The sequence below is a fragment of the Pelobates fuscus genome, chromosome 13 (assembly GCF_036172605.1).
Source record: "Pelobates fuscus isolate aPelFus1 chromosome 13, aPelFus1.pri, whole genome shotgun sequence".
Taxonomy (NCBI): domain Eukaryota; kingdom Metazoa; phylum Chordata; class Amphibia; order Anura; family Pelobatidae; genus Pelobates; species Pelobates fuscus.
In genome coordinates, this window is record NC_086329.1 from 26,244,670 (window position 1) to 26,256,945 (window position 12,276).

General features: G+C 40.9%; 1 protein-coding gene across 1 annotated transcript in view; it reads left to right on the plus strand.

Moving 5' to 3' along the window:
* The first annotated feature begins 5,992 nt into the window (after positions 1-5,992).
* The window catches only part of GALNT16 (polypeptide N-acetylgalactosaminyltransferase 16), a 61,685-nt gene continuing 55,401 nt past the window's right edge, over positions 5,993-12,276 (plus strand). Inside the window, exon 1 of the mRNA XM_063439170.1 lies at positions 5,993-6,388. Coding sequence (XP_063295240.1) covers positions 6,104-6,388 — 285 coding nt within the window. The 5' untranslated portion in view covers positions 5,993-6,103. The remainder of the gene's footprint in view (positions 6,389-12,276) is intronic.

Consider the following 12,276-nt stretch of genomic DNA (forward strand, 5'->3'; position numbering starts at 1 on the left):
CTAGGGGGCATGTTATGCTGCAGAAAAACACAAAACTTTGTATTTTTATTTATTTATTTAACCCAAACTAAAGAGATTTGAATGAGGAGAAAAATACTACATGGATATGAGGACAAACGCAAGTTTACATATGTTGTGTTGGTACCTTTAATGTCCCTTTAATATTGAGAAATAAAGACTGTAGTGAGAATTTAGTGAAAACATAAAAAAATACTCTCTAACGTTCGGGTGCTGAAGTAATGAGGTCATACCCAGCGCACTCGGTCACTAGCACCGTGGAGAAGTATGATTGGTGTCATAAGAGTTGATGCCTGGATTCATCACACAGATCATTTATCTCAGCCCCAGATTTTTCTCTACAGTATATTTCTGCTTCTGGGAATACAGGTTGAAGCAATACGCATCAATCTTTTCTAATTTCCCATACAGAGAGGGCTTATATAATGGGTTACTATTTTAAAGGACATAAAGATTTCAGAATTCTCCTATATTAGCGAATAGAAGGGCTTCTGAATCTTCCTATACTGCCTGCTGTTATTACTTGGAGCTGATGTTTATTGCTCCCAGAACAATAGTACTGTTTTTAAATCTGTCTCAGGAAGTACTGTGACGAGGTGTGAGTGGTGACTGTTCTTTCGCACCTGTCAGCACCACGGACAACTCCTAGATAGCAATAGCTAAACAAGCACTTATTGTGTGGCAACACAGCATGGGTAAAATTGCACATAAATAATCACCTTGCAACACTATAGGCATCAAAACAACTTTAGCTTAAAGAGACACTCCAGGCACCCAGACCACTTCTGCCCATTGGAATGGTCTGGGTGCCAACTCCCATCACCCTTAAACCTGCAAGTGTAATTATTGCAGTTTTTATAATCTGCAATAATTACCTTGCAGGGTTAGGTCCTCCTCTAGTGGCTGTCTATCAGACAGCCACTAGAGCAGGGGTGTCAAACTCAAATTCATCGGGGGCCGCATCAGCAGTTTGGTCACCCTCAAAGGGCCGGTTGTATCTGTAGGACTATGTGTCCACTCTTTATTATCATAAATTATTACACACACACACACACACTGACAGAGACATACACACACACTGACAGACATACACACACTGACAGAGACATACACACACACACACTGACAGACAGACATATACACACACACACTGACAGACAGACATACACACACACACTGACAGACAGACATATACACACACACACTGACAGAGACATACATACACACTGACAGACATACACACACACACACACTGACAGAGACATACACACACTGACAGACAGACATACACACACTGACAGACACACACATACTGACAGACACACACACACACACACTGACAGACAGACATACACACACACAGACAGACACACACACACAGACAGACAGGTTCAGGAGGGTGGCTTACCTGGGATCCAGAGTGCTGCCTGAGGTAGTTGGGAGTTGGAGGAGCTGGTCCTGCCCAGCCCCCCTCCTCTCTGCCCTCTGCTGTCTTCTTGGGAGGACTTCCTCCCAGGCTGACGTGAGGGGGCCGGCGGTAGCTCCGCCCCTGCTGGGCGCCAGCCGCGCTGTGTGCTACAGAGGGAGCAGGGATATGACGTGTTCATATCCCCACCCCCTCCACACAGTCCGCGGCACTGCAGCTTGGTGCTCGGCCACGCTACAAGAAGTGACTGGCAGGAGAGGGGAGCTGTGCGCTTCCCTCCTGCCGGTCACCCGGACATTTGCGCCTCCGGGCCGGTGCGCCCTAAGGCGGCCGCCTAAGCCGCCTTATGGACGCGCCGGCCCTGGGTGAAGACTGGCGGCCGGCGGTGGCTACACGGGCCACATGACGAGGTCTGCAGGATTCTGCAGTGCCAGGAAAACTGATTTGTTTTCCTGGCACTGAAGAGTCCCTTTAATGAAGCAGTTTTGGTGGACAAATCTTGCCGTTGAAGTCCCGCTGCTGAATTTACTGCCATTTACGAGTTAAATTATTTTTGTTTCTGTTTATGCAGCCCTAGTTTCACCTATCCCTGGCTGTGATTGACACAGTCTGCATGGAAAAAGGTTCATTTTTAGTAAGGTGTTAACTTGCTTTAGAAGTTTTTGCTTCCTGCTCTGTAAAAACTTTAATCACACACAGGAGTCTCCAGCAGGGTCTAGAAGGCTATTAACAGAGCAGGAGTTAAGAAATTTTATATTAAACAGTATGTACAATAAAGGAAGTTTAAACATTAGATCTCTCTTTACAGGAAGTGTTTAGAAAGGTTGTGTAAGTCACATGCCAGGAGGTGTGACTAAAGCTGCATAAACAAAGTGATTTAACTCCTAAATGGCAGAGAATTGAGCAGTGAGACTGCAGGGGCATAATCTATACACCAAAACTGCTTCAATAAAGGGTCACTATAGTCACCAGAACAACTATAGCTTAATGTAGTTGTTATGGTGAGTATAATAGCTCCCTTCAGGCATTTTCATGTATAAACACTGCATTTTCAGAGAAAAGGCAGTGTTTACATTGCCCCTAGGGACACCTTTAAGTGTCCACTCCTCAGATGGCCACTGGGGGGGCTTCCTGGCTCAGGGCTGCACAGTAGGCAGCCCTGTCGTTCAGCGCCCCCACGCTCTGCACAGAGACACTGAATTTTCCTCATAGATTTATTGCATCTCATTGATTTAATGCATGTCTATGAGGAGGTCCTGATTGGCCAAGACGGCATTTGGCCCTGCCCCCATGCTGATTTTAGCCAATGGCAAAGCATTATGTCAAATATATGTCAAATATGTCATTTTGATGATGTCACAAAGGGGGCGTGGCCAGAGCCGGCAGACCCACGCAGCGCTGCAAATAAGGTGAGTTTTAAACTTTTGTAGGGGGACTAAGGGGGAGAGCAAGCCACCTAAATGGTGGGATTAGCACTATAAGGTCAGGAATAAAATTTGTGTTCCTGACCCTATAGTGATCCTGTAAGCTAATTTTTTGTGTGTGCCTATAGTGTCCCTTTAAGTATATGAAACTTTATATTACATTACCTACAATACAAGCAGTTCTCTCAGTTCTCTAGTATCTCGTCAGCGCATTCCTTACCATGAAAGTCACAGTCTTGATTTTTCCACTGCAGGCTGGAAGTGGCTCCTTCTTAAGCATTACATAGCAAACTAATTATAAATGATAGTTATAAATATCATTATAAATTAGCAAATGAATTATAAAACATGTGGAATGATAAAAATAAAAACTAATAGTGTAGTATGTAAAATACAATTGGAAATAAATGGTAAAAATAATCCACTCACACTTTTTAGGAGCTTAGGTGCAACTCTGACTTTCACATTTGGGCAGAATGATCCCCACCCAGTGATATAATGTGGTCCACAGGTCTGCAAGTGGTCCTTCTCTAGACGATTTCCTCCTAAACAAGTGCACATTTCTTACTCTGTTTTCTGCTACTCTGGTCTGACATACTACACCATATTATTTTAATTCTTCCCCCAAGTGTTTATGAGGAAATCGATCTAGAGAAGGCAGACCTGTTGGTCAGTCAACTCAATGAAGACTATGTTCTCATTTTTGCCATATAAATCCAGTGTTTTAAGAAAAATCATTGTAGTAATGTAGTATATTGAGTTATATAAATTGCATAAGATGGCACAAAGGGTGAAAGGCTCTGCGAGATAGTAGGAGGGACCTCAATGCCTTTGGAAATGTTGCATGCATACCCTTGGAAGATTCAGTACTTGAGGTGAGTGAAGCCAGTTCAGGCCCCATAATAAGGTTGCCCAGAATCCTTTTTAACTGATGCATTTATGGTAATCCCATAAAATCCATTAGTCGTGGCATACTAGGAAAGAGGGACTATAGGAAGGATCCAGTCAGGGTACAAATGATGTAGCTAGGCAAACCATTTTATATATTTTGCATGGTAGCCAAGCATCAATAAATCCATTGGGATACACTTATCAAACAACAATCTTTGAAAGTGCTGACTATATAGATTGTAGACACATGCAACAGAAGGTCTAAAAAAGATGGCACACCATTGGCAAAGAGTCATTTATGTGTGTTTAAATATCTGCTCATATAGAAGATGAAATAACTTTTTGAATAATATTTCTATGCATTACATATCACAGAAAAACATCTACTCAGCTTTTTTACCCCCAAATCAGTACGAACATCTTAATCAGCAGTTTTATTTCTTTGAAGGCCATCCATACATTTTTCAAATGTAAAGATTCTAAAATGCGAGAAGTCGTCTGTTCATTTAATGAACAGCAATCACCCTTGACTTACAGCAGTTCCATTATTAGTCAGCAAATGAGACACTGTGGAAGTGGTTATTGGAGTGAACTATGGTTAACCAAACCACGCAGCCCGAAACAAATACATTTATCCATAAATATAATAAAACACACTCTTGTTCCTCAACTCTTGCTCAGAGAGGAAATAGTCCAACTTACCATCTCTACAGAAAATAAAGATTAATCCATAAAGCAACAATTAAAAATTAAAAGAGAAAAAAAAACTATTTCCCCTTTCCCCCCCCTCCAAAAAAACATCCAATTAGCTATTTAATCCTTGCAGGAGTTAGTTTATTTATCTGCCCCTACAAGTTCTGAACAGCTTTCTTCCATATTATCATTGATTGGCTTTAAAATACTGGCAATGTTATTTATTAATGTGCGAATTGCCAGGAAATCCACGTCAATTCAAAGTGAATTTCAGCTTTTAGACGTAAATACCCCAAACTAAAAACCTTCGCTGACTTATTTCCACATTAGGTATTATGCTCTAAAATGTGAAACCGACTTTGAATCCATGTTGAATTCCTCATACTTCACAATTCAGTCCATCTGGGTTCTTCATTGAAGCAAGAAAGGTCAAATTTCAAATGCAAATGCTTACACCAAGCACCATAACAACTACAAACCAGTATAGTGGTTATGGTATTAGGAGTACCCTGGTTCTGTTCTTCGATAATGGGGCGAACCGTTTTGCAATGATTTGCCTCTTACTTGGGCCCCCACTGTGCACCGAGGCTCCTGTCGTGATTCTCTGATCCCGTTGGCCATTCATTGGCTGAGAGTGTTAGCTGGGGGCTCTTAGCACACCATTGAAATAAGCACAAATTGACATTACCCATCCACAATTCTTGTTCTGGGTTGGCTAATGACCTCCCATTGATGTGGTGGGAGGTGGAGTTGTAAATAAGGAAGCAAACTCCCTATGTACAGTGTTTCATAGTATGCAGATGCAGACTCCAAGCACCATAACCACTTTAAATCACTGAAGTGGTCATGGTGCTAGGTGTAACATTTTAAGGACAAAATAGCCAAGCTGGAAGCAGACCCACCATGTTTTCAGGACCACACATCATTTTGATACATTTATGAAAAGGGTTGCCCTGCACCATGTATAATGCACATTCTGCAGGATTCTTCACTGGCTAATTACTTCATCTTATACACCTTCTTCTGAATTCTACATACTACAGCCCTTTCTACAGCCCTTTTCCTTTGCTGCCCATCAATACCTATACATGATGTTTGTCCCAGAAAACATATTGGATCTGGTCACGCTAAGCATAGCTGACTTGCAGAATTTTTACAAGAATTCTGACTTTAGCGAATAACCATACATATGAGTTTTTTTCTTTTCTCATAGGGTTTCCATATTGGAGTTCCCTTAATTTATCGGAAAGCTACAATTAAATTGTAAAATTATGTAGATGGTGGTCTGGAATTCACCAATAAATGAAAGTTTTACTAGTTTATTTTAGATGCCTTTAACCCCTTAAGGACCAAACTTCTGGAATAAAAGGGAATCATGACATGTCAGACGTCATGTGTCCTTAAGGGGTTAAAGCACTTGGTTCCACTCCCTAATTTCCCATTGGTCTTATCTGGGTGGACATTAGGACCCAGAGGTGGATCAGATTTCTGCAGGACTGAGCTAAAACAAACAGCTGAGAGAGAGAGAGAGAGAGAGAAACACAGGGGGAGAGAGACAGGGAGAGAGAGCGAGCAGAGGGAGGCAGGGAGGATAGGGGTGAGAGAATGAGAGGGAGGTAGAGAGTGAGAGAGTGAGAGGAGGAGAGAGTGGATGAGATCTGGGAGCATCACAGAGCAGGAGATACACAGAGAGCCAGGCAGAGAATGTCTCTCTCACCTCCCCCATTCATTTAAATCCCTCCATCCTGCTCTCAGCATGAGACGAATCCGGGCTAATGCCATCGCCATCCTGACTGTAGCCTGGATCCTGGGGACCTTCTACTACCTATGGCAGGACAGCAAGCCCCGGCCAGCCACAGCCAGCAGATTCCCAGCCAGGAGCAGGGCAGCTGGGAGGCAGGAGATGCACAGAGAGGACAGGAGTAGCCCTGAGGCTGTAAGTCAAAGCACCTTACCATGGGCTGGGCTGGGGGTGGGGGTGGGGGAAGTCGGTCAGTATGTACAATATCTCATTATTCCTGACACGATCAGAACCCCCATCACTCTCATACACACATCATTATTCCTGACACTATCAGAACCCCCATCACTCTCATACACACATCATTATTCCTGACACTATCAGAACCCCCATCACTCTCATACACACATCATTATTTCTGTCCCTATCATAACACCCATCACTCTCCTACACACATCATTAGTCCTGTCCCTATGATCACTTCCATCACTCTCATACACACATAAATTTTCAGAATATCTACTTATTCCTGGCTCGATCATAACCCCTATGACAACACCTATCACTCTCATACACACATCAATGTGCACAATATCTCATTACCCCTGGTCCTATCATAACTCTCATCACTCCATCACTCTGATACATGATACACACATCATTATTCCTGTCCCTATCACAACCCCATATCTCTCTCTCTCTCTCTCGCTCTCGCTCTCGCTCTCTCGCTCTCGCTCTCGCTCTCGCTCTCGCTCTCTCGCTCTCTCGCTCATCAATGTGCCTAATATCGAATTATTCATGTCCTCTTCACAACCCCATCATTCTCATACACACATCACTGTGCACAATATTTCACAATTCTTGTCTCTGTCATAACTCCCATCACTCTGATACACACATCAATGGCCCATACACAATGCATACATTACAACTTGCATGTACAATCTGTGTTTCCATATCCTTTATAACATCTAATACTATAATAATCAGAAAGCCTGGACAATATTCTAATTATCTCCTTATTTCATGCCCCCCCATTCCACTGGTACACACCTCACTGGTCCATCATGTACACATGAATATATTCTAGCCTGTATATGTACACCCAAATATAAAATTAACAAACCCTCCCAATGCAGACTCAGGACTACCCCATCTTATCCAAATAATTCAGGACTCTCCCATATAGATAACCCCTCATTATGGACATTGCCCCTACTGTAGCTTGGCCTGGGTTGCCTTGAGAGCTTGCAGTCTAATAAAAAGTGGGTAGCCAAAAGCTCTCTAATGTATCATCCTGCTAGCCCACCATGAACTTTCACTAAGAAATCCTTTTAATCCAAATAATATTTGGCGTAAATTAATAAACTGCTGCTGTAAAATACATGTAGTTACATGTTTATGTAACTCCTCCTTTTTATTTATAGCCCCCCCACCCCCCCCACCCCCCAATTAAATAAGGCCAGCATTAAGACATCTGATTAGTGGGTCTTAGAATTCTATAGAGGTCTTACAAAATAAAATGAGCTTTTCTAATGTGCAACAGCCTCTCTTACAAGACCATTCTAATCTTTCTGTTCCAGCCCATCTCTATGTGCAACACTGATTGCCACATAATGGTTTAAATTTAAAACAATCCTTGAAAATGTTGTTTTATTGTGCGTTGGAAATTGCATTGTAATTAATATTTTACAGCTGTATAAACATTGGAAACTGCACATCAGACAGTTAAGTCAGCCACAGACCATAGAGCTTACACTCTAGAACATTTTCCCTTTTTCGTTTTAGTGTATATGTATCCCGTGGGTACTTCGTGAATGCTAGGATTTTAGTAGTTTCTGATGTTTTGTAGAAAATGTTTTATTTGAAGTGCTTGCTTGTTGGAGGTGGGGCTTCATTTTTGGCTGAGGAACTTTTGTAGGAAAAATATTGAGTAATAACGATCAAGTTTGATGGGATTACACATGGGATCAGGAGGAATTAATTACCATTGTATGGAATATATGTTCTGCACCTAATTTAGGTTCCAACAGAAATGGACCTCCACAATTCAGTTTGGTATATATATTTTTTTCCTTGTAATTTGTGTCTGGTGGAAAATGTATTTGGCTACAGCTGATGTTCCATATTTTACTATCTCCGTTCTAACTATACCTTCTTTTTTTATACCTTGAATATTTCTGCAGTGGTTGTCCTACTGTTGGACCTCCTTTTATCATGAATGGTCTCAGGGATCTATCTCATGGTGTTACAGGGGTTAATTTGTGATTGGATCTCTGGTTCATAGAGACGCTGCACATATTATTTTAATTTCCACAACACATATTCATTGGGGATGGCCTCCATTATTTCTTGGCTTTGCTGCTGACTGTAATAAACTGTACTCTTTCCTTGTGTGTTTTTTATGATGTACTGTAAAATATATAGCTCTGATAGAATATCCTGGAACCCACCACAGTAGGAGCTTTGGTAGAATGATCTGTACATATAAAACTCTCCATCAGACTTGTACATGGCAGAAAAATGTGGTCCGTCTGAATCCATTTGTCCATGGAAAAATTTGTTTTGTGTGATTTGGGTTTTGTCCACGTGACGTTTCGGTTTGGATGAATTTTGTCCATGTGAAAAATTTTGGACAAACCAAAATGGGCAAAATATACATATGGTATAAATATTGATCAAGTTTTTTTCACCCTGTATTGGTCACCTTTCACTAGTTCTGTGATAGGCTGTCCCCTAACCTTCAATCCTCTTTGTCTTCCCACCCCCCTCCCCCATAAATCATGTTATTTGTTTTGGGAGCTGGGGGGTAACCTCATACGGAATCGCAAAACCACTGAAACCGCTTGATCATTCCTCATTTAGTTTATTTTGTAATTCCGTCAGATGGTGTTTCAGAGTTACAGATCTCTGTTAAATTGCAGATCACCCAAAATTTGTACAAATAACGGTTCGTTTGAAACCGAGTGCACAAGTCTACTCTCCACCGTCTGAAGATATGCAATGAGATGGGGTGCCACAAACTTTGTTGGACAGCCCCCAAGAAAACATAAATGGGGCTATCCTCTATCATGATTTCCCACTTAAATAAACACTGCAACGTTAGGGTTACATATCTGTATTGCTAACACTACATCCTTGATGTCCTCTGTCATTTAGGTATCCCCCTATTTATAAGTAAATAAACAAAATTATAAAAAATTAAAACTAATGGCTCACCTTTTCTCCAGCACAGACTCTTCCTCGGCGCTGCCGCTACCTCCTCCACCAGTGATGTCATCCGTGAGGCCAGCCTCCAGTATGATGAGCCAATCCAATCCTTAGACACATGCACGGTTCTTGCCACAATGCACCTAAGATTCTGCCATAGAGAATCATTGAATACAATGATTGTCCATGGCTGACCATGCAGGCACTGTGCATGCGCGTGTGACATCACCGCATGTTACAGTATGAGAAATGGGAATTAAGATTCCAATCCCTCTAGTTAGTGTACTACGGGTTATTAGGGGTAGGTAAGGGGGTGGCAGGACTGCAGGCATGATGACAACTTCAATAAAATGAAAGTGCCTACAGTGTACCTTTAATACTTCTGTTTGGACTGGATTAGGTCATTTAACGCTCGTTACTATTAATGATCCTTGGAGACCAGCTGGTGAAAGTTGATGCACACAGCTCTTGTCCTTATTATAAAATCTCTAATTATGTAGCCGTGTCTCCTCACTAGTTCTATATAAACATTAATACTATGCACCAACATTAAGTAAGGGTCCACCTTTCTAATTATATCTCACTGGAATGGAGCCCAATTTTATTTTTATTCTTTTTAAGAACCGCACTTCCTTTCCTTGCATGAACGCCATGCACAGCTTTTGCTAAATGAGCTAATCTTCTCAACTGAGACTTATTTTAGAGCAGATCGTTTTTATATTTACTTTTTCGACTGCTCAGTGAAGTGACAGTATATAGATCTGTGTTTGGGAGCGCTGTTAAAATGATTAATGACTGATATTATTAAATTAAAGGTGATCTATATGGCTGGCTTAATTAAATGATGCATGTTTGTTTAGTAAACAAGAAGTAGTCTAAGGAATTTAACATTTTTTTTCATTTTGTTTTTGTTTTTTTGACTTAGAGTTTATGATACCCTGGCCGAATGATTCCTGGTTTATTGAATAAGCCTATATTTAACCTAAAACACGTCATAAAGCTCTTGGGTTGCGATATGGTTGAAAGTGGACAAAAGCCCCAATATCATAACCTCTCTTCAGTTGTACTAGAGCATAGTTCTCCAATCCTAGCCCACCAGCTGTCAGTGCACTACAATTCCCAGAATTCCAAGCCAACCGGCGAGGAGTCTGGGCATTCTAGTAAATCAACAGCTGGAGGGCCAGGTTTGGACACCTTTATTACCCCTCCATACTTTTAGGCACTGTTTTGCCAGACTGCGCACTGTCATAGTCCTAATTAACCTTGGGTACACAATACACACCCTATATATTCATTAGGATTTGATAGCTCACAATGTATAGGGCACCTTTATGTTTTTAATATTATATATTAAGTCATTTTGCGCCCCATCATCATCATCATGCTTTGAAATAATGAATACTAGGATATGCCTAATTAACATATGTATAACCTACTAATCAATTTTCTATAATATTAAAAAAAAAACATAACATTGATTAGTAGATTATACATATATTAATTAGGTATATTGTGTGTGTGTAGATAGATATACGTACTATTTATTATATTATATATATATATATATAAAATCTCTATGGGAAATAACTTCCATTTTCAGATTGTTCCTTTTGTGACTTTAATTTGAGATTAAGTGATACATTTATCTTCATGTGACTGCTGTGCCTTTCCTAAACTTTAATCCCCCCTCAGTTATTAAAACGTGTGGCTATTCCCTCTCTGCTTGAATAAGATGCATTTATTTTATTCTACACATTTTAGTGTGTGTGTGTGTGTGTGTGTAATAAACCCCCCATTGTGAATTAGCCCTTTGCTCTGATGAAGGTTGCCATCCATCGTTGGGTTATATGATGCATTCACCAGTACTTGAATAGAATCTCCGATTAGAATGTTGGGCGATAACTGTTCTCCCAAGAGTGATGTCACTGATCTGGCTGGGGCCGATATGCAAGGTGAGGGTCAGTACAGAAGAGATGCGTGGGTGGATTTTGTTAATCTGGTTGTGTATGTGCACTATATAAGATGTTCTGGTATCCATGGCAGCAAGTATCAGACAAATATTCTTCAGTTTAACAACGTTTATCTGCTATTCGACTAAATCATCCATGGACTTTGTACCATTTATTTTTCTTGTATTTAAAAGGATTCTTCATTTTGTCATTGCCTATACAATGAGCCAGCCGGTTCAACTGTTAATTTTTCTTTAGGAAAATGTATTAATCAAATAGTAACATTGTAATTTAATCTGAAGATAGACTGCACTCTATTACAGGAAAACTCTCTTTTTTATTATTATTTTATAAAACAAAATCTTGTATGTGTCATAGCCATTGTATGTATTATTTTGTGTTTTGTATATATTTGTGTAAATATATCATGTGTTAGCAGATAGCTAAGAGTAAGTTCACGTGCTCGAATCCTGGTGTTGTGAAAGTGACCGGCATCTCAAAAATGCACTCAGAACTGGTTTCAGCTGTCAGAATTGTATGTGTTCTTTGCAGATATGTGATCCTCCTTAGAAGACATTACTTAAAGGATTACTTGAAACTCCACGGCCTATCTAGTGTTTTGAAGTGGTCATGGTGCCTGGAGTCTGTATCTGCAAAGTTTCGGTGTTAAGCTATGCACATACGGAGTTCATCCCCTTTGCTTCCGGAGGCGTAACTCCACGCCTTGAATCGTCACTGGCGTTGTCAATAGCCTTTCTGGAAAGATAGTTCCGGGCTGGCTAATGTCGATTCTGTGCAAATTTTCATGAGCAGTGTGCCATTCATTAGCCGAGAGCAGTCAGGTGACTCTCAGCCAATGAATTGCGATGGGATCGGCTCCCAACCGGAAGTCAACCCAGGAGAGCTCGTCAGGATCCCAGGTGA